The sequence below is a fragment of the Scyliorhinus canicula genome, chromosome 6 (assembly GCF_902713615.1).
Source record: "Scyliorhinus canicula chromosome 6, sScyCan1.1, whole genome shotgun sequence".
NCBI lineage: Eukaryota > Metazoa > Chordata > Chondrichthyes > Carcharhiniformes > Scyliorhinidae > Scyliorhinus > Scyliorhinus canicula.
The window spans coordinates 203,657,396-203,680,632 of NC_052151.1; the positions used below are offsets into that span (position 1 = coordinate 203,657,396).

General features: G+C 43.7%; 1 protein-coding gene and 1 long non-coding RNA gene across 5 annotated transcripts; one reads left to right on the forward strand and one right to left on the reverse strand.

The window, feature by feature from the left end:
- The first annotated feature begins 9,709 nt into the window (after positions 1-9,709).
- On the forward strand, positions 9,710-19,421 carry LOC119967811 (zinc finger protein 229-like). Of its 4 annotated transcripts, none has more exons than XM_038800818.1 (2): positions 9,710-9,799; positions 11,383-13,657. In XM_038800818.1, the coding sequence occupies exon 2, from the start codon at positions 11,690-11,692 to the stop codon at positions 13,010-13,012; it is 1,323 nt and encodes a 440-aa protein (XP_038656746.1). In that variant the 5' UTR covers positions 9,710-9,799; positions 11,383-11,689; the 3' UTR covers positions 13,013-13,657. The 4 variants fall into 4 exon arrangements, 3 of the variants coding, with proteins under 3 accessions (XP_038656746.1, XP_038656745.1, XP_038656744.1); XR_005461073.1 differs by lacking the exon at positions 11,383-13,657 and adding an exon at positions 18,847-19,421 and having other exon boundaries at positions 9,716-10,137; XM_038800817.1 differs by having other exon boundaries at positions 9,716-9,847.
- Positions 13,620-20,268, reverse strand: LOC119967812. The gene is made up of 2 exons (XR_005461074.1): positions 20,022-20,268; positions 13,620-19,547 (listed from the first exon to the last, which is right to left on the reverse strand). It is a non-coding gene; the product is annotated as an uncharacterized LOC119967812 (long non-coding RNA).
- Positions 20,269-23,237: the final 2,969 nt, after the last annotated feature.

Sequence of the window (23,237 nt, forward strand, 5' to 3'; positions counted from 1 at the left end):
GGGCCCACAATTGTTCACAATTTACATAGATGATTTGGAGTTGGGGACCAAGGGCAATGTGTCCAAGTTTGCAGACAACACGAAGATGAGTGGTTCAGCAAAACGTGCAGAGGATACCGGAAGTCTGCAGATTGATTTGGATAGGTTGAGTGAATGGGCTAGGGTCTGGCAGATGGAATACAATGTTGACAAATGTGAGGTTATCCATTTTGGTAGGAATAACAGCAAATGGGATTATTATTTAAACGATAAAATATTAAAGCATGCCACAGTGCAGAGAGACTTGGGTGTGCTAGTGCATGAGTCACAGAAAGTTTTGTTTACAGGTGCAACAGGTGATTAAGAAGGCAAACGGAATTTTGTCCTTCATTGCTAGAGGGATGGAGTTTAAGACTAGGGAGGTTATGTTGCAATTGTATAAGGTGTTAGTGAGCCACACCTGGAGTATTGTGTTCAGTTGTGGTCTCCTTACTTGAGAAAGGACATACTGGCACTGGAGGGTGTGCAGAGGAGATTCACTAGGTTAATCCCAGAGCTGAAGGGGTTGGATTATGAGGAGAGGTTGAGTAGACTGGGACTGTACTCGTTGGAATTTAGAAGGATGAGGGGGGATCTTATAGAAACATTTAAAATTATGAAGGGAATAGATAGGATAGATGCGGGCAGGTTGTTTCCTCTGGCGGGTGAAAGCAGAACTAGGGGACATAGCCTCAAAATAAGGGGAAGTAGATTTAGGACTGAGTTTAGGAGGAACTTCTTCACCCAAAGGGTTGTGAATCTATGGAATTCCTTGCCCAGTGAAGCAGTTGAGGGTCCTTCATTAAATGTTTTTAAGGTAATGATAGATAGTTTTTTGAAGAATAAAGGGATTAAGGGTTATGGTGTTAAGGCCATAAAGTGGAGCTGAGTCCACAAATGATCAGCCATGATCTCATTGAATGGCGGAGCAGGCTCGAGGGGCAAGATGGCCTACTCCTGCTCCTAGTTTTTAAGTTCTTATGTTCTCAATAAGCCCTCAACATTGTACTTAACGTCTGATGCCACCATTCTAAAACTTCCTGCGATTCTGGATAGTACACAGTTGATTTAAATTATTTTATTCTTCATCTATCCGTAACCCCCTTGAATAATCTAGAGGTAAAATTTGATCCTTGTGTCATGGGAATGTCACTTTAAGTGATAACTATTCACAATAGAGAATTTAAACCTGCTCTCTGTTTTAAAAAGTGTTCTTTGTCTTCCGGATGTTGTTTGGGAATTTATTAAGGGTTATTTATAGATGACTGTATTCTTTAGGGATTTATTGGTGTTGCTAGTTGTTAAGATGTTTACTGTCGGCGTATAAAGTGTTCACTGGTTTCATAAATAAACACTGCTTCAATTTAAAAGTACTGTAGATTTCTGTTGTATTACACCTGCAGAGTAAGCCCGTGTGTTCCTCGTAACCACAATCTATTCCAAGTTGTGGGTCAGGTGAACTCCATGATACACTTTGGGGTTCTCGAAACCCTGGCCCATAACAAATTGGGGACTTGTCCGGGATCAAAGTCTATCTATTGGATTAGCCTTGTGAACGTAAAGACAGTGAAGGGTGAGCATATTGTGGTTGCTTTTCAGGTGTGATATTTCAGTGAAAGTAGGGAAAGTGTTGTGGACAATGGCTCTTTCAGATGCCCTGAAGATTTTGGGGGTGGAGATGGTCACACGCAGTACCTTATGGACAAAGGCAGAGACAAGCTTTTAGTGTTGACAAAAACATTGAAGTTAACATTACCTGACAAAATGCGAAAAGATGAGGTAAGTTTGGCGGTGGCTAAGCATTTAAAATTGCCTGAGATGCAGTCTGACTCATTGCAAATGGCAAAAATTCAGTTACACATTAAACAAATGGAACATGAGAAAGAATTAATGCATCTTGAATACGAAAGAGATAGAGAAGAAAGGAGAGAGAAAAAAGAGAAAAAGAAAGAATAGCCCTAGCAGAACAAAAAGAAAGAGAAAGGGAGATCATGATCACGGAGAAACAAAGGAGAGAGAAGAAAGAGAAAAGACAAAGGGCCCTGGCAGTACAAACAGAAAGAGAAAGGGATATACATATCAGGGAAAAAGATAAAGAGAGAGAGTTTGAACATCATAAAATCGCCATGAAGCATGACAGTCAGGTAAAATTGGCGGACGTAAAGGGAAACATACAGTTGGAGGATAGTGATGAGGATAGTCTGAAACAGCGTCATAGTCGAAGGCTTTGTGGGGCTTGTTGCTAAGTGTGCTTTCTCTTTAATTACTCTGTTTAATAACCTTTGCTCTAGAATGGCCAGGTATCTTTCTGATACCACCTCACGAGGTTCAAAGCCAAGTGCTGATTAATAACTCGATACACCAGTTAGTAAGTTTCAAATCAAACCACATTTATTATACACACAGTCAATCACTACTCATGCATAAAACTCTACTTACTAGACTATCACTAAAACTAAAAGCCTATACTTAGCTTTCAAATGGCCTTTGTTCTGAGTCTGCAGGCTTCAAGCTGGTATGGAATAGTAGCTAGGAGCGCCTATCTCGTAGCGTGCATTGACTGGAGACTTACTTGGTTGGTGCAGCTGCTAGACATGTCTCTCCTTGTTGAGAGTCGCGGTCAAGAGTTCTTTGAGAGCTGCCAAGAGAGCGACCTGAATTTGGGCACTTTACTTTATAATCCCCAGGGGTTTCGCTCCCTTGTGGGCGGACCCCAGACTTCGCCCCACTTAATTCGACCATGTCCCAATTGTTCTAATCGAATTCTCCAATACCGGAGGTGTTCCCTGATCGTTGGGCGGGCCCTATGTGTCCGTTGGCCTGTCTTTGTCCTAGCTCCCGCTGGCACCGGGGAGTCTGTCTTGGTCCCAATTGATTCAATGTTTCTAATTGTTCCTGGGGATCGCTCATTAGTATGTAGATGGCTATAGGTTTCGGTTCTGCCTGGGTTCTGCAAATCTTAATACACAGGAAACCTTGCACCTGCTTGCTTTTCCTGTGGCTGGCCAATTTTCCCTGTATTCTTTTCGGGCATCCATTTTGGAATCGCGACGTGGCCACCCGAGGTGGCTACAGGCTGTATTTAAATATTTCCACGCTGCGCTAAGGTTTGTTGAGAAGGAGGTAGAAGCATTTTTCATTTCATTTGCGAAGGTAGCTAAACAAATGAAATGGCCACCGGAAATGTGGGTATTACTGATTCAAACAAAGTTGGTAGGTAGAGCTAGTGATATGTTTGCATCACTGTCAGAGGAGGTATCTGAGACGTATGAGCAGGTGAAAAAATCCATCTTAGATGCATATGAACTAGTAGGCCTGAAGCCGACAGACAAAAATTTAGAAATTCAAGGAAAGAATTTGGTCAAACACACATGGAGTTTGAAAGGATCAAACAGAGTAATTTTGATAGGTGGATAAGGGCTTTGAAAATAGACCAAAAGCATGATTCATAGAATCATAGAATTTACTGCATCTCTCAGAGAAATTATACTTTTGGACAAGTTTAAAAATTCAATTTCTGATGTAGCGAGAACTCGTATGGAAGAGCAGAGGGTTAAAACTGTGAGGTTAGCAGCAGAAGTGGCAGATGATTATGAATTAGTTCATAAATAAAAGCTTGGTTTCCGACATCAGTTTCGGCATGTGAGGGATAGAAACTGGAGACATGAGAAATACTCAAGTGCTCGAGGCAAAGGTGATCTGATGGGAGATAATAGGAGAGTGTACCTCAGATTAAAAAAGGAATCCAGGAGGGTGGAGGAGACATGAAAAGTTTAAAATGTTTTCACTGTAATAAACTAGGCCATGTAAAGTCACTGTGTTGGTGGTTGAAGAAAAGCACTGGGAAGTCTGATGTGGTAAAACAGGAGAAGACAGTGTAGTTTGTTAAAATGGTAAATGAAACCACAAGTATAGCTAAGGAGGTGCAATAGATTGTACGGCCTGATCAAGAGGTGATTGATAAGAAGGTGCCAGATCTCTTTGGGTAAAGTTTACTCATGTGTATCAGGAGGAGCAGGTAAAGTGATATGGGAGCTAATCAATCTTTGATGGTAAGAGATGAGCTGTTATGTAGTTTGGGAGGAATAGTGCCAGAAAAGGTGGTAATATGTGGAATGCAAGGTGAAAAGAGTAGTGTTCCATTATACAAGGTAAGTTTGGAAAGTCCAGTGAAGAGTGGTGAAGTGATAGTAGGAGTACTAGAGAAACTATCTTGTCCAGGAATACAGTTTATCTTGAGTAATGATATAGCTGGATCGCAGATGGGGGTGATGCCTACTGTAGTTGATAAGCCAGTGGAAAATCAGACAACTAAAGTGTTGAAGGAGGAGTATCCTGGGATTTTTCTGGATTGTGTAGTAACAAGGTTGCAAAGTCACAGGTTAAGACAAGAGGAGAAATCAAAGAGTGAAGATAAAGTTGAAGTGCAATTATTAGAAACGATTTTTGATCAGATGGTTGAAAAGGAACAAGAACAGGTGGAGGATGAGACGTATAATTTTATTTCAGGAAAATTGGCGGAGTAACAACAGAAAGATATAGAAATAAAACGGATGTATCAGAAAGCATACACAGAAGAGGAATCTGAGTGTATACCGGAGTGTTATTACCGTAAAAATGATGTCTTGATGAGAAATGGAGTCCTTTACATATGCAGACGGATGAAAAGTGGGCATCAAGTAGTATTGCCGGTAGGATATAGAAAGGAGGTGTTGCGAGTTACACATGAGGTACCAGTGGGAGGTAATTTGGGAGTAAGGAAACTCATGGTAAAATCCAAAAGCATTTTTAGTTCCTGGACTACATAAAGATGTAGTTAAATTTTGTCGATCATGTCACACATGTCAAGTGATAAGGAAACCTCAAGCAGTGATAAAACTGGCGCCTTTACTACCCATTCCAGCATTTGACACGTGTGACATGATCGACAAAATGTAACACATCTTTATGTAGTCCAGGCCAATAAAATGTTTTTGTATTCGAGCTTGAGTTTTCCTTACTCCCAAATGAAACCTCATGTGCTACTCGCAACACCTCCTTACCGGCAATGCCACTTGAACCTCTGTCCATTTTTCATCCGCCTGCATATATAAAGGTTCTCCATTTTCCCATAAAGACACCATTTTTAAGGTAATAACATTCAGGTATACTGTTATGGGCCAGGGTTTAGAATACCCCAAAGTGTATCATGCAGTTCACCTGACCCACAACGTTTAATAGATTGTGGTATGGGGAGCACGCGACCCACTCTACAGGTGTGGTACAGCAGAAACGATTACAGTTTTTAAAGCAAAACAATATTTATTCTATGAACTCAAGTTAACCTTTTTAAAACATCCAGTGAGCATCTTAGCAACCATCAATTAAAATATAACCCCCCAAGAATACAACACTAAGTAATCCTTAAACTGTCCTTTTAACATCCATAAGACTTTAAAAAAACCTTTAAACAAAAAGATTTAAAAAAAAATGTTTTTATTGAGTTTTCATATTTTATATCCAACAAATTACGAATTATTAGAAAAAAATAAAAACACGCAAAAATTAACTTGTATATTTACAGGTAAGCATCTTCATAATAACAACTGTGGCCGCCCCCTTTAGCCGGCATAGATATTTTACATTCCCCAATATGGCCGAGGCACATGTTTATAGGCAATTATTTACAGTTTGGTTTTGGGCCTTAGCTTGCCATCAAACCCCCATAACGAACCCGTAGCCCCCCCCCCCCCCTCCCCCCCCACCTTCCCCGGTTCCCATCCATTTTCCCCTGATTCTTGGCCACCCAACTATTCTTCCTCTCGTTCGTTGGCCACAAACAGGTCGCGGAACAATTGCATGAATGGCGCCCACGTTCTGTGGAAGCCGTCGTCTGACCCTCGGATGGCGAATTTGATTTTCTCCATTTGGAGAGATTCCGAGAGGTCGGACAGCCAGTCTTCAGCTCTGGGTGGTGCTGCTGACCACCAGCCAAAAAGGATTCTACAGCGGGTGATCAGGGAGGCAAAGGCAAGGGCGTCCGCCCTCCTCCCCAGGAATAGATCTGGCTGGTCGGAAACCCCGAAGACCGCCACTATCGGGCATGGCTCCACCCTCACCCCCACCACTTTGGACATAGCCTCGAAGAAGGCTGTCCAGTCCTCCACAAGTCTGGGGCAAGACCAGAATATGTGGGCGTGGTTGGCCAGGCCTCTTTGGCACCGTTCACATCTGTCCTCCACCTCCGGGAAGAACCTACTCATACGGTTTCTTGTTAAGTGGGCTCTATGTACCACTTTTAGTTGCGTCAGGCTGAGCCTTGCGCACGTGGAGGTGGAGTTGACCCTATGCAGTGCTTCGCTCCAGAGTCCCCACCCTATCTCAATCCCCAGGTCGTCCTCTCATTTCATTCTTGTTGCATCCAGTACGGTATCGTCCCTTTCTACCAGTCGGTCATACATGTCGCTACAGTTCCCTTTCTCTAGGATACTTGCGTCTAGTAGGTCTTCCAGTAGTGTCTGTCGTGGCGGTTGTGGGTACGTCCTTGTCTCCTTTCGTAAGAAGTTTTTGAGCTGCAGGTACCGTAGCTTGTTCCCCCCGGCTAGCCAAAATTTCTCTGTCAGTTCGTCCAGTGTTGCGATCCTGTCGTCCGTGTATAGGTCCCTGACTGTCAGTGGCCCCCCCCGTCCTGCCTCCACCTTTTGAAGGTGGCGTCAGTCAGTGCTGGTGTGAACCTATGGTTGTTGCAGATGGGAGCCTTGTCCGACATTTTGGTTAGGCCAAATTGCTGCCGCAGTTGGTTTTTAAACACAAAGATAAGGTTTACATTCACTATTGAGAGCAGTTATTAGTTTTAAATCACCAAAGGATCGATTTACAGTCTTTAGATTACAGAGAGAAATACTAGTACAACTTCTGGCTGTGACTGCAGCTATCCCGCTCTGAAAACGAAACTAAAATACACCCTGCAGCAAACAGCCTAAAACGAAAGGAAAAAGCTGACAGACAGCCCTGCTCCACCCACACTGCCATCACTGATAAACACCCATTTCTTAAAGGTACATTTCTTAAACATCCAGTTCTTATAGGTACTCTCACTTGACAATACACTCAAATTACTCTTCCATGTATGTTTTCTGATACATCCATTTTATTTCTCTCTCTTTCGGTTGTAACTGCCAATTTTCCTGAACTAAACATATCCACATCATCCTCCACCACAGTAGGCATCACTTCCACCTGTGATCCAGCTATATTATTACCCAAGATAACCTTTATTCCTGGACAAGATAGTTTCTTTATTACTCCTACTACCATGTCACCACTCTTCAATGGACTCTCCAACTTCACCTTATATAATGGAACACTCTTCTTCTCACCCTGAATTCCACATATTACCAACTTTTCTGGCAATATTCCTCCCAAACTACATAACTCCTCATCTCTTACCATCAAAGGCTGACTAGCTCCCTTATGCTTAAAATTCTGACTTCTTTACCTACTTCTCCTGGTAGAGATGAGTAAACTTTACCCACAAAATCCTTTTTAAAGGCACACTTCCATGACAATACCTACACTTCAAAGATTGCAGTGGTTCAAGCAGGGAAATCATCACCACCTTCTGAAGGGCAACTCAGGATGGGCAATAAATGCCGGCCTAACCAGTGACGCCTGCATCCCATCAATTAATTAAAACATAAATTATCTTCATCTCTGTCCTAAATTATCTAACCTGTATCCTTAGACTGTGACTCTTGGTTCTAGACTCCCCTGCCATCGAGAACATCCTTCCTGCATCTATCCTGTCTAGTCCTGTTAGAATTTCACAGGTTTGTATGAGATCCCCCTCCCACCCCTGCCCCCCATCCACTCGTTCTTCTTAACTCCACTGAATATAATCCTAAATGACTCAATCTCTCCCCGTATGTCAGTACTGCCACTGCCATCCCAGAAATCAGTCGTAAAATGTTGCTGTACTCCCTCTGGGCGATATGGTGGCACAGTAGTTAGCGCTGCTGCCTCATAATGCTAGGAACCCAAGTTCGATTCTCACATCGGGTGACTGAGTGGAGTTTGCACATTTTCATTGTATCTGCGTGGGTTTCCTCTGGGTGCTCCAGTTTGTTCCCACAGTCCAAAGATGTGCAGGTTAGGTGGATTGGCCATGATAAATTGCCCCCAAGTGTCCAAAGGTTGGGTAGTGTTACGGGATAGGGCGGAAGGTTGGGCCTAGGTAGGATACTCAAAGGGTCAGTGCAGACTTGATGGGCAGAATGGCCTCCTGCTGCACTGTAGGGATTCTATGAACATTCTTCCTCAGATAAGGAAGCCAAAACTTCACAAAACACTACTGGTGTGGTCTCACCAAGGCCCCGCATAATTGCAGCGACATCCTGCTCCTGTACTTAAATCCTCTTGCTATGATAGCCAATATAGCATTTGCCTTCTTTACCGCCTGCTTAACTTCAGCAACTGGTGTACAAGGACACTGAAGTTTCATTGCACATTCCCCTTTCTCAATTTATCACCATTTAGGTAAGAATCTGCCTTCCGTTTTTGCTACTAAAGTGGATAGCATCACATGTACTGCACCAGACATCCATTTGCCCACTCACTCAGCTTGAAGAAATCACTCTGAAGCATCTCTGCATCCTCCTCACAGCTCCACTCTGACAGACACACATGCGCAGTCATTCAGCATATACTCTTTATGCATGCACCGCTTGTATTGCATACTTTCCCGTACATGTACTGAGTGTCCTTCCACCGATGTGGGTCTTTACTGTCGGTGGGAGGGGGGGGGGCGAGGGTGGGGGGGAGGGGGGAAGGAGGGGGGGGGGAGGGGGCAGGGAGGAGGAGGGGAGGGGGGAGGGGAGGGGAGGGGGAGGGAGGGTGGGGGGGACGAGGGGGAAGGGGAGGGGGAGAGGGGAGGAGGGAGGAGGGGGCGGGGGAGGGGGAGAGGCGTGAAGGGGGGAAGGAGGGGGGAGGAGGGGGAGGGGGGGCACTGCCTCGGCAGCTGGTGGCGTTCCTTGTCTTCTGATATGCTCTGTGTAGTTTGTTTTATGATGTGCCAGGGTTATTCTGGGCTGAATACCCCTTGAGGGGGATGATTATTCTTTCTCTCTCTCTGCTGCCGTGCTCCGTGCTGAGTTCTCTATCCACCTGAGGAGGGAGCAGTGCTCCGAACGCTCGTGTTTGAAACAAACCTGTTGGACTTTAACCTGGTGTTGTACGACTTCTTACTGTGCTCACCCCAGTCCAGCGCCGGCATCTCCACATCCGTGCTGGAGTGGCAAACTCCATTGGGTTGGGTTGGTGTACCTTTCTGCTGCTGTGGGTGGAGGGTTGGGGGGGGGGGGGGGGGAGGGGGGATGTGTTTTCGGGTGCCATGTGTTTGGTGTCCTTGGTTTTCTGTATTTTGACAATTTTATTGAACTCCCCCTCCCATCCTTTGTGTCATCTACAAATTTGGAGATATCACGTTTGCTTCCCTCATCTAAACCATTCGTATATATTGTGAATAGAGGGGGTCCGAGCACAGACCGTACACCACTGTGGAAGGTCACGTCATTTATATACATCGGGATGACCCGATCCCGATGCCAATCACGTTTATGTCACCAATGGTAGATTATTTACCCAGAACACCATGAGATGCAGAAAGTTCCCCATCAATAACTTTAGGTGCCTAGTGCGCAGCTGCTAACACGGTGTGTGCTCTGAGCATGCTCAGTGGTAGTGATGTCGAAAAACTGGAGGAGAGCGGGCGGTTCGGGAGGCGGGAGCGGATTGTGAGCCCAGGGTAGGAATGCAAACCTCGGGTGGCCTGGGAACTTTACAAACTTTCACGGTAGGCCTGAGGTCCCGAATGAGAAGTTACAGGCCCGCATTTAACCTGCGGTGACGGACCCCCCTGGGAGCGAGTTCACTGGCCGCCATTTTGCGAGTGGGAATCAGGGCGAATCGGAGGCGGGGCTTCCTTCTCCCTGACATGGCGGGGTTACCCAGGCAACCGGCCGCCATTTTGGGAGAGGAAGGTTGAGCGGATTCAGTGGGGCGGGACACACGGACGGCCATTTTACAATTCTGGATGATATGATCCACTGTCTGCAGCTCCCTCTAAAAATCCGAGGATGCAAGGTCAGCGGCTTCAATTTAGCCCCTTAATTTCTGCAGTACTCATCTTGGTTTATTTAAGTTCCTCATTTTCGTCAGACCTATTTGTTTCTGTATGATTATACCCTCTTTTAAGGGGCCTATAAACATTTCCCGAAATAATTTGTTTCTTGCTGCACCCAAACCAATTGATTTTCTGACCTAAGTTCCTGTCTCTCTTCTCTTTATTACATCCTTTCTTATCAGGGCTGCTCCCTCTTTCATTCTTCCTGTCTTTTCGAAAAGTTAAACATCCTGCAATATTGATTTCTGAACATTGGCCATTTTCCAGCTACGTCCTCAACAGCTATTCAATCAAACCTATTCATTGATATCTGCGCTGTTTCTTATTTATACATTCAGATCTTTCAGACTTTTCTAATTGTCGCTTACTTTTGTTCTAATGCTCCATTCCCTTTGTCACTCGCAGTCTCTCCCTGTCCCACTCTGCTTATTTTTACCCAATATTGCCCCAGGCCATGACTCCCTTGTTCCTGCTTTTTTTCAATTCTCCAATTCCCCACGGGTATCCTGGACAACGTGTTTTAAACCAGCTTCATCCACTCCCAGGCGGCCGGTGATATTTGCAACCGACAGGAGTCTGTGGGCTATGTGTATATTCAGTGTGGGAGGTTGCCGCCCTAGTATAGATACCTGAATCGAAGTTGGAGGATCTCCAGAGCCTGTTCCTGGCTCTGGTTAAAAAAGGAATTAGTTGATTCAGGATGCGTGGATAATATGAAATGAAATGAAAAATGAAAATCCCTTATTGTCACGAGTAGGCTTCAATGAAGTTACTGTGAAAAGCCCCTAGTCGCCACATTTTGGCGCCTGTCCGGGGAGGCTGGTACGGGAATCGAACCGTGCTGCTGGCCTGCTTTAAAAGCCAGCGATTTAGCCGAGTGAGCTAAAGTGAGCTCTCTTTTGTGACTGTGCCTGTGTTTGAGAGGCTCTGGAGAAGGAATATGGGATGTTCAGCAGTACAGTTATGCTCCATGGCCATTGGGTACCTCCGGGTGCAGTGTGTCCCTTTGCCACAGGGAATCACATTCAGTTTGAAGTTCCCTTTGCTTCTGTTTTGAATTGTTGCTCAGTTTTGCTCTTTTTGTGTTTGATTGCACTACATGTTTGAGTAAACAGGAAGGGAACAATGTTCCATAGAAACTAGAATTGTCTGTTCTGGATTTCTATCCTGTACTGAGTGATAACTTCTGTAAACTTCCTTTCCAGGGACTTGGAAGGAGAGGAATTCCAGCCAGGAAACCCAAATCAAATATGTCAAGATCTGACAGTCTCTTGGTTCATCAGAACCTTGGAAGATGTTTTGTCTGTTCTGTCTGAGAAAAGTGTTCCAACATCAGTGTTGATGGAAAAGCCCCGAGACACATACCTGAGAGAGACTGTTTCTGTGCAGTGACTGTGGAAAGAGCTTTAACCAGTTACACAGCCTGCAGAAACCATACACGTGTTGGGTGTGTGTGTGGAGAAGGATTCAACTGATTGTCCAATCTGGTAGAGACACAAGGACAAATGCACCATGGAGAAACCGTGGAAATGTTGGGACTGTGGAAAGGGATTCAGATCCCCATCTCAGCTGAAACTTCATCGACACACTCACACTGGTGAGAAACCATTCACCTGCTCTGTGTGTGGTAAAGGATTTGCTCAGTCATTTAATTTAGTGTCACACCAGCAAGTTCACACCGAGGAGAGACCTTTCAAATGTGCCGACTGTGAGAAAAGCTTTAAGAGCAATGTGGGGTTAATTCAACACCAGCAGGTCCACACAGAGGAGAGACCTTTCAAATGTGCCGACTGTGAGAAAAGCTTTAAGAGCAATGTGGGGTTAATTCAACACCAGCAGGTTCACACAGAGGAGAGGCCTTTTCAATGCTCTGTCTGTAGACAGAGTTTTAAGACTTCTGGGGGTTTGATTCAACATCAACAAGTTCATTCTGAAGAGAGACCATTCAAATGCTCTGTTTGTAGACAGAGTTTTAAGAGCAACGAGGGTTTGATTCAACACCAGCAAGTTCACAGTGAGGAGAGACCTTTTCAATGCTCTGTCTGTAGACAGAGTTTTAAGAGTTCTGGGGGTTTAATTCAACACCAACAAGTTCACTCTGAGGAGAGACCTTTTCCATGCTCAGTGTGTGGGAAGGGTTTTAAAAGCAACGAGGGTTTAATTCAACATCAACAAGTTCACAGTGAGGAGAGACCGTTCAGTTGCTCTCATTGCGTGAAGAGCTTTAAGACCTGTGAGGGTTTAATTCAACATCAACAAGTTCACTCTGAGGAACGACCTTTTAAATGCTCTGTCTGTGGGAAAGGTTTGAAGAGCAACGAAGGTTTAATTCAACATCAACAAGTTCACAATGAGGAGAGACCGTTCAGTTGCTCTCAGTGCGAGAAGAATTTCAGGCAATTGTCTCACCTCACTGAACATTTACGTGTTCACACTGGGGAGAGGTCCCTTACTTGCCCCGTCTGTGGGAAGGGATTCACTTGTGCTTCCCACCTTACTGAACATCTCCGTCTTCACACTGGGGAAAGGCCCTTCACTTGCTCCATGTGTGGGAGGGGATTCACTTGTGATTCCCACCTCATTGAACACAAGCGTGTCCACACTGGAGAGAGACCTTTCACTTGCCCCATATGTGGGAGGGGATTCACTTGTGCCTTCCATCTCACTGAACATCTCCGTGTTCACACTGGGGAAAGGCCCTTCACCTGTTCCATGTGTGGCAAAGGATTCACTTATGCTTCCCACCTCACTGAACATCTACGTGTTCACACTGGTGAGATCATTCATCTGCTCTCAGTGTGGCAAGAAGTTCAGACTGTATTCCATCCTCATTGAACACAAGCATGTTCACACTGGGGAGAGGGGAATCACTGCTTCATCTCACATCAGTGAACACAAAGTTATTCACACTGGAGATAAACCGTCCAACTGCTCAGTGTGTGAGAAGGGATTCACATGCGCATCCGATCTCAGAAGACACAAAACTGTTCACTCCGATGATAGATCATGTAAATGTTCAAACTGCGGGAAAAAACTTACAAACGGAAACAAACTGATGAAACATCACTGTTGTCACTGGGGAGTGGCCATTCACCAGCGACGTGCGCATGAAAAGGATTCGCTCAAGTCATTGCAGCTCAGTAAACATCAATTTGTGCACACTGAGAAGAGACATTTTAAATGCTCTGACTGTGGGAAGAGTTTGAAAAACACAGGAAATCTGATAAGACAAACCAACTTAACCTCTCCCCAGTATATCAACATCCTGAGGGTTGCCATTAGCCAGAAACTGAAGTCATATAAACACTATGTCTACAAGATGTTATGATACTAGTTGGTGTTACTACAGGACCGAAATATTCTAGAAACCAACCCTCGCTCAAAAGATCATAACTTTAACTTTTTTTAGAAAATGTGAAGGAAGAGTCACAGGATTGCCAACTCATTTTTACTAATAAAACCACATTTATTAAACATGAAGAGTTTGATTATAATACAATACTCCTTTACTCTCCCATTAGCTTCACATGTGCATAGTTTTCAAAGATAACACACCACTCAAACCAAATGGCCGATGCCACGCAACCGTTCTTCCATGGATTCCTTCTCAAAATCTGCCCAGATGATTGTCACAAGTGCTTCCAAACTCCACTGCCCAAAATCTTCTATCGAACAATTTCCATTAGCTGTTTAGATTAAGAATCCAGCTCCAGATTGTCCACCTTCTTTCAGGTTCCCTTTGCTTAAATGCTTTCACGCTAACTCCAAGATTCAGCCACCGATTTCCACAAGTATTTCAACTTGCGTTCTACATGCTGCAGTAATATATCACAAACGTGAGAACCAATTCAGATATCTTCTTTGCTTCTCACTTGCCAACTTCTACTTGTCTCCACTAACAGACCTCTGGAGTAGTTCCGATTCATCTTTGTTCCTTCAACTTAAGACTTATTGGAAACTTCTCTCCATTTCTTGAGTTTCCTTAACTAGTTGTCCTTTAGATTTCTGGCATTGGCTTTAACCATTACTCCATTTCAGCGAGAAATGCCGAGGGGGATGTTCCTTCTTGAGTTTCCTGTAATCAACTGCAATGAATTCCGTTAAAAACACAATCCCAAAAACCTTCCTACACTAAAGGGGCCCTTGGTTACTGAGCAATGTTATTTCACTTCCCATACTGTATCCTTCTCTAAGCACAGTAGAAACAGTTTGAACTGCCCAAACCTCCACAAACACCTATGTCTAACATGAATCTAACTAGAGTTTTACTCTATACACATTAAATTTAAACCCACTTAAATCTCGACCTTATTTCTAATACAGTACTTAACAAAACAAATATTAATCACTTAAAACTACCCGTTTCCTGACAAAGGAGCAGCCAGTGAATTGGAAACCCGCATTGAGTAACTCATCTCCTTACTCCCCAAAGCCCATTGTCCATCTACAAATCCCAAGTCAGGAGTATGATCGAATACTGTCCCCTTGACTGGTTGAGAGCAGATCCAAAAGCAGCCAAGAAGCTTGACACTGTCCAGGACAAAGTAGCCTGCTTGATTGGCACCCCTTCCACAACTATTCACTCCATCCACTATCAATGCACAGTAGCAGCAGAGTACACCATCTACAAGATGCACAGCAGGAACTCACCAAGGCTTCTTCACAACATCTTCCTAACCCATGCTCATCTAGAAGGACAAGAGTGGCAGATACATGGGAAAAACACTGCCTGGAATTTTCCTCCAAGAGACTCACCAGCCTGATTTGGAAATATATCACCGTTCCTTCACTGTCACTAGGTCAACATCCTGAACTCCCTTCCTAAACAGCACGTTGGGTGTACCTACACCTCATGAACTGCAGTGGATCATGAAGGCAGTTTACCACCATCTCAAGGGCAATTAGGGATAGGCAATAAATGCTGGCTTAGCCAGCAAACCCCACATCCCTAGAATAAATAAAATAAGGCTGTTCAGTTACTGCGTGTGTGGCAAGGGATTCATTACAACCCAGTAATCAACTGATTTGAGTTGATAAGAGACTATTTAAATGTTTAGACTATGAGAGGAACTTTCAAAGTACAAGTAATCTGCTGAGATACCAGTGAACTTACGCTGGAGAGGCTGGTTACCTAGTCAGTGTGTGGAAAGTGATTTAACCTAATGTCTACCCTGCTGAGACATCAGTGAATGCACAAAGGACTGCACGTTTTGATTCTGCTGTTTTCTTTCCTGCTGTCACACATCCAGGACTGAACCATGTTGATGAAATCAGTTTGTTTCTAAGAGGAGACTGATTGATGTCCTGCTACTGACTGTTCCATTTTTGGTTCTTTTCTCCTTTGTTAATGGAAGATTTGTATTTATATGGAGCCTTTCACAACTTCAGAATGTCCCAAAGTGCTTCACAGCCAATGAGGTTTCTTTGAGTCCCTGTTGTAATGTGGGAAATGTAGTTGTCAAATTGTGCAACACGTTCCCACCAATACAAATGTGATTGTGATCAGAGAATCTGTTCAGTGATGTTTGTTGAAGGATAAATATTGAGCAGGACACCAGGGAGAACTCCCCTGCTCTTTACACTAACCTCAAGTGAACTTTTACACCCAACTGAGGTGGCACGGTAGCACAGTGGCTAGCACTTGCTTTGCAGTGCCAGAGTCTCTGATTCGATTCCCTGCTTGGGTCACTGTCTGGGAGGAGTCTGCACGTTCTCCCCGTGTCTGCATGGGTTTCCTCCGGGTGCTCTGGGTTCCTCCCACAAGTCCCGAAAGATGTGTTGTTAGGTAATTGAGACATTCTGAATTCCCCTCTGTACCTGAACAGGTGCCGGAGTGTGGCGATGAGGGGATTTTCACAGTAACTTCATTGCAGTGTTAATATAAGCCTACTTGTGACAATAATGAAGATTATTATTATTAGATGTGGCCATATTGAAGATCTCATCTGGAAGACGGCGCTTCTGACAGTGCAGGGCTCCCACAATACTGCATCAAATTAAAAAACCTGGATTTTCCACGTTTGTGGATGTGGATTTGAACCCACAACCCTCTGACACAGATAGGAATGTGACCTGTGAGCGACAGCGAACACATTGTTGTTACTTTGGACTATTTTGGTTAGTCCATGGACAAGTGCAAGATTTTAGTGTGGTTGCCATAGAGGTTCGAATTCATAGGTAATTTGAAAGCATTTTTACTAAGAAGCTGCAGTTTTGATATCAGACATCAGAGAAAGAGGGAGTAAAGACAGACAGCCCAGAACGGATGCTGATTAGACAAGTGGAGGGAGGGGAATGCTGATCTTGGATGGAGATGGTAGCCTTTGCAGGATGGTTTAGTGGTCCCTGTTGGGACAGATGAAGAATGGAGCAGATGAAGCTGAAGTCTGGACCTGGCAGCTTCATCTTTTCTCAGTCTCCTGAGCCAATGAGTTTGGTTGAAGCTGGCATGGATCACAGAAATTCTTCGTCTGAAATGATTTTCCCTCTCAAAGGCTCTTTTATGTACTCTTATTTTGGGGATTCTTGCATCAATCACTTATTAAACTGTGCAAGGGACAGATATTCAAGGTAATACCTATTTGCATTGGAAATCTATGAATTGATTTCCTGGTTTATTGCTTGCTGGGACATCCTGTTTAACTTTTACTCAAACAGGCAGTTGCGATCTCCCACCCTATCAGATTGTCTTGTTTCAAAGTCTGTATTATAGACATGTCCTTGGCAGAGATGTTTGTCAACCTAGAGAGAGTTATTTCTATAATATTCAATAAACGTCTGAAGATTTTATAAGATTATTGGACTTTATTTCTTACAGATCACTCAACCGTAAGGAGGCAGTATCCTTAATGACTTCTGAAAAATTGATCTCTGGCTAACCCAGCTATGAGCTTGTTTTCCTAATATCATGATCACATTCGGTAGCTAATATATTGAAGCTACCACAATTATCAGAATCAGCAAAATACACCTTTGAGCTGCCCATAATTAAATGTAAAAACGTTTCCAGTAAAATATGGTAACTGTTGACTAAGATTCATTCCTCCCCCTCAAACCGCAGACCACCTTCCCCACCAAGGAATATCTCTCACAATTTGTAATTCTCAACATGTTGTCAATGCACGTGGTTCAAACAAAGGTTCATGCCTGGACTTTAGATCCCCCAGTTCTCAAACACCATTTTAAACTTTGTTTTTCCAATACTTAAGGTATTTTCTCAGCTTTGTCCAATTGTTGTTGGTTTTTTTTTAACTTTCCTTCAGGTTCCTTTCCAAATGACTAATAGAACAAAAAAATAGCTTTTTCTAGAAAAAGAGTAAAAGAGGGAGCAACTTCCCCACAGGCTGTGATCACTGGATCAGAACTTCAAGGCTGAAGCTTATCTTCAGGGAATCAAACTTTTCACTTCCTTTCACAATTGTACAAGTACATTGTAATTCATAATTGAAGGTTTACTTTCCATCCAGTAATTATTCTTTTCTCAGGTGAAGCTGGCAGCATTTTTGATGAAATACCAATTGTACAATTTTCTTGTAGCTGATATATGCAGATAATCATGCCCACTGTCGATTTGCAAGCACGGATACCCCACTGTGCTTGTGGATACACTCGGTCTACAAGTAGACAAACTTAGAATGACTCTCGTAATGTTTTCCCTGTGACACCAGGGACTGAAATGCCATGTAGTTTTTGCAATCTCCTGTGTCAACTTCGGTTTTATATATGCTGATGATCTTTGCATCGCACATGTCCGATGAAATGGATCCTGCCGCCCAACAGAGGAGGAGGATGGCCTGAAGGTGTGGCAGTGGCTGGGTCTTTCCATGCTTGAGTAATTCAGTTGGAATTCCATCCGTGTTGGAAGTTTTTCAGATGTCATCTTTGCTGAGTGGGTCTTAAACCAGTTTTTGTTGTGGGTTCCACTGTTAGCAAAATGTTCCTGTTCAGAAATGATTGAACTCAGTAGATTCCAAACTTCAACAATGTCAACTGATCAAGCTTTTATTGATGTGCCTGAACAATTTTGTGCAAATTTGTTTCATGATTCTTGATAAGTTAATTCCATAATGATGATGCCAGTGTGAAACATGCATAAGTCAGTAAGAATTGTCAACAAGGATTAATCAGAACTTTCTCATTGGAGATGTTAATAAATGGAACCTTTCAGAAATTGAATTTTAAATTTTGCACCAAATTCAGAATTGAACTGAAAGTTCATAATTTGGTAACATGAGCAGAAACAAACCTAATATTGTCAGACTACCAGTGCTGGATGTGTTTAACAGTAGAATCCAAGCCCTGCAGTCACGTGTGAACGGCATTTCAGCAGACATCGTGACTGAGTGAATCCCTTAGCACACATGGAGACGGGGAATGGCCTCTCCCCAGTGTGAATACGTTGGTGTGTTTTCAGGTTGGAAGCCCTCCTGAAGCCCTTTCGACAGTAAGTGCAGTTGAACAGTTTCTCCCCAGTGTGAATTTGCTGGTGTGTAACCAGGTTGGCTGACTGCCTCAACGTCTTCCACAGGAAGTGCCGCTGAAGGGCTTCTATGTGTGAAATTGCTCATGTATTAGGAGGTAGGCTGACTGACTGAATCCCTTCCCACACCCCAATATGAACTTGCAGATGTGCATTGAACTTCGATGACTGCATGAAACTCTTTCCACAGGGCATGCAGCTGAAGGACTTTCCAAGTGAATTCGCTGGTGTATCATGACGCAAGATGTGTTTCCCACACACAGAGCAGATGAATGGCTTCTCCCCAGTGTGGCTGTGTCAATGGACTTCCAGCACATGTTGATAATTAAGTCTTTTACCACAGTCCTCACGTTTACATGACTTCTATCCAGCGTGACTTCATCTGTGGTTTTCCAGCTGCTCTGGATAATTCAATCCTCATATTTCCATGATTTCTGCAGAGCGAACATGTCGATGGATCTCCAGCAGGGATGGATAATTGAATCCCTTTCCACAGTCCTCACATTTCCATGGTTTCTCCATGCTGTGGGTGTGCTCTTGTCTCGAGGTTGGGTGATCAGTTGATGCCGCGTCCACACACAAAAATGTACGATTTCTCACTGTGATGGTTATGTTGTTTTTCAGGCTGTGTAACTGGTTAAAGCTCTTTCCACAGTAAGACACAGGAACACTCACTCGGTCAAATGTGTCTGGGTTTTTTTTCCAGTCACAATGATGTTTGAAATATTCTCCCACAGACAGAACAGATAAACATTTTGTCCTCTACATTCAAAGTCTGATGATATTCAGACCTGAATAATCAGGTGACTGAACCATAATGTTTGATTTCAGTTTCGCATCTGAGAATTCTTCCCTTCCATTACCAGGTATAAGAGTGTGCAAAGGTCATCACTGTAAATACAGGACAGAAATACAGAACAAGATTTGATGGAACATTTTTTCCTCAAGCTCCTCAAAGATTTAAATTCCTGTCTGACACTCCGTCTTGTGGTGAAATCTGAATAGATCGCAAAATCACCACCATTTCTATGAAATAGGAGTGGGGCACTTGGCCCCTTGAGCCTACCCGCCATTCAATAGGATTGGGGTTGATCTGATTGTAAACTGTCAAATCTCGTATCCATGTCACTATTTTATCCCTATACCATGAGCCATTTAAACCTAGTCTGTTTCCTGTTAACTATCCAATCTCCTATCCATGGTAATATTTTATCCCTAGACCATGAGCCATCTAAACCTACTCTGTTTCCTGTTAACTATCCAATCTCCTCTCCATATTAATATTTTACCCCCTACACCATAACCCATTATACCTACTCTGTTTCCTGTTAACTGTCCAATCTCCTATCCATGGTAATATTTTACCTCCGCATCCTCAGTCTGCACATTCAGTCCCGGACTTCAAGCTCGTCTTTCGGGGTTTGAGGACTACAGCTTCTTAAGTTGCTTCTCAATTGAGGTCCCTGGTTAAATAAAAGTAAAAACAAAGTAAATAAAATGCAGGGTATTTACGAAGACTCCGGACCCTGCAATCGGCCGGCTCGGTCCATCCCTCCCGCCCCTTTTCACGCAATCCGAGTCAGCACGCAGCCGTCAGAGTCCAGTTTCATATGTGCACTGCGCATGCTCTAGCTCACAACTCTCGGGTGATTGACGGCAGCTAATGACCAATAGATAGCTGGATACATGGAGCGGTGGGCCGGTCCTCCAACCAATCGGAGTGAATGAGGGGCGGGGCTGTTTCCGGATCTCTCTCAGCAACAGATTCACAGTGGCAGCACTGGTGTCTCACACCGCCAGGATCCCAGTTTCATTCCGACCTTGGTTGACTTATGTGGAGTTTGAGTGGGTTTTCTTCAGGTGCGGCCGTTTCCTCATTCCAAAGATGTGTAGCTTAAGTGGATTGGTCATGGTCAATGCAGGAGTTGCGGGGACAGAAGGTCTGGGGAGTGAGCCGAGATAGAGTGCTCCTTTCGTGGGGCGGTGCATAGTCGGGAATGTATGGAAACACTCTAGATGTGAAGCAATTTTCAACATTTGTTACAGGACGATAGCATAGCAACATGATTAAATAATGGCGAAATTAAGGCCTGTTTTAAAGGAATAATTAGACCAATAACTGAATCGACAGAGATGGCCGAGAGAATGTTCATACTGTTCTCTTTCAGAGCAACATGAACCAACAGAACAACATAAAGGAACAACTGATCTTAATGATAATATTGTAGTTTGTGTGAAGGGTGTTTGCCGACTCAGTTTCAAAGGGCTTAAAACATTTATGTTTTCCAGATTAGACAATCTGATTAAAATCTAGAACTTGGATAGGGATATGGATTAGTGCTAGCTGGAAAGATCTGTATCAGGAAGCTTTAAATCAGACTGCTAATTTCAGAGCTGAGTCCTCTGATGGCAGAAAATCCATTGCCATCTATTAGTAAGAGCAACAGAAATACTTAAAGTGGAGGTATGTTGGCGGATGCTGTACACAAGGAATTTGTGAAATAGCTGAGGATAGTAGTGAAGGGAAAGGAGGGGATCTGAAAACAGCACGTTTCATGTTACTCCAGGAGAAGTGAGACAGGTTTTGTAGTTGTCAAGTTTTGCACAGCACACAGTGAGCCGGTGATATCACCCTGATTGAAGAATGTCCCAATTGTAACATTCGATCATTTAATTGGAGATGAAGGTTTGTGGTGTAGCTAATGGGAAACAGCATACAGACATCCACACATAGATGCACACGAACAAACTCTGTCTTGCACACAGACAGCCATCCTCACACACATATATACACCCATACAAACAGATGTACACACACATGGCCACACCAACACCCAGACAGACAGAGCACACTTTCAGCCATATCGGGTGGACAACACCCACAGAATCACAGAATAATACAGCACAGAAGAGGCTGTTCGGCCCATCAAGTTTGCACCAATGCATGAAACACACCTGATCTGCCCACCTAATCCCATTTTCCAGCGTTTGGCCCATAGCCTTGAATTGTCAGGCATGTCAACTGCTCATCCAGGTACTTCTTAAAGGTGCTTCTATCACCCTCCCAGGCAGTGCATTCCAGACTGTCACCACTCCCTGGGTAAAACAAAAATCCTCAAATGATGAGGATTTGATTTATTGTCACATGCACCAAAGTACAGTGAAAATTAGTTTTCTGCGGCCAAGGAAACGTACACAGTAAGTACATAGTATTAAGAAAGACTAATCAAGAGAGTACATTGACAAATAGTACACTGACAAACAGTGATTGGTTACAGTGCGGAGCAAAGGGCATCGTGAGTAGTGTTCTTACAGGGAACAGAGCTAAACCCCTTCTCACTCACCTTGAACTGGAGTCCCCTCGTAACTGACCCTTCAACTAAGGGGAACAGCTGGTCCCTATGCACCCTGTTCATGCCCTCATAATCTTGTACACCTCGAACAGGTTGCCCCTTATTCTTCTCTGCTCCAGCGAAATCAACTCAAGCCTATCTAACCTCTCTTCATAACTTAAATGTTCCATCCAGGCAACATCCTGGTGAATCACCTCTGCACCCGCTCCAGTGCAATCACATCCTTCCTACAATGTGGTGACCAGAATTACACGCAGTACCACAGCTGTGGTCTCACCAAAGTTCTATACAGCTCCAATAAGACCTACCTGCTTTTACAATCTATGCTTCGAGTGTCCCATATGATTTTTTCATCATCTATTAATCTGCCCTTCTGCCTTCAGACATCTACGGACAAACACACCAAGGTCCCTTTATTCTTTGGAACTTCACTGTGTCAGGCCATTCATTAAATACTTCCTTATCACATTACTCCTTCCAAACTATCACCTCACAGCACCTGCCACTTTACTGCTCATTTGACCATCCCGTCCATATTTTTCTATAACCCAAGACACTCAACCTCACTGTTAACCACCGGCCAATCTTTGTGTCATCCTCAGACCGTATTCATCCTACCCTTCACATAGACATCTATGTTGTTTATATTAATGACAAACAATAGGGGACCCAGCACAGATCCCTATGGTATACTGTTGGACACTGACTTCCTGTCACTAAAACAGCCATCTGTCATCACCGTATGTCTCCCAGAGCTAATCAATTTTGAATCCATCCTTTCAAGTTACCCTGTATACCACGTGCATTTACATTTATTATAAGTCCCTTGTGTGGGACCTTATTAAAGGCTTTGCTGAAATCCATGTAAATTACCTCAAATGCACAGAGCTCATCAACACACCCTGTCACATGCACAAAAAATTAAATCCAATTTGTTAGGCTTGACCTCCATCTGACAAAGCCTTGCTGAGTATTGCTGATCAAACCTTGCTGATTCTCTCCTTCAGAATTTTCTCCAATAGTTTCCCTATCACTGACATGAGACTCATTGGTCTGTAGTTCCCAGGCTTATCTTTACATTCTTTCTTAAATACTGAGACCACTTAGTTATTCTCCAATCCTCTGGCACCTCCCCCGTGCCCAGAGAGGAATGATAAATTTGGGTCAGAGCCCTGGGAATCTCCTCTCTCGCTCCCCACAGCATCCTGTGACACAATTCATCTAGAGA

Excerpts from the sequence above, each read along its gene's own strand:
- LOC119967811 (XM_038800818.1), top strand. The coding sequence starts at position 11,690 with ATGGAGAAACCGTGGAAATGTTGGGACTGTGGAAAGGGATTCAGATCC.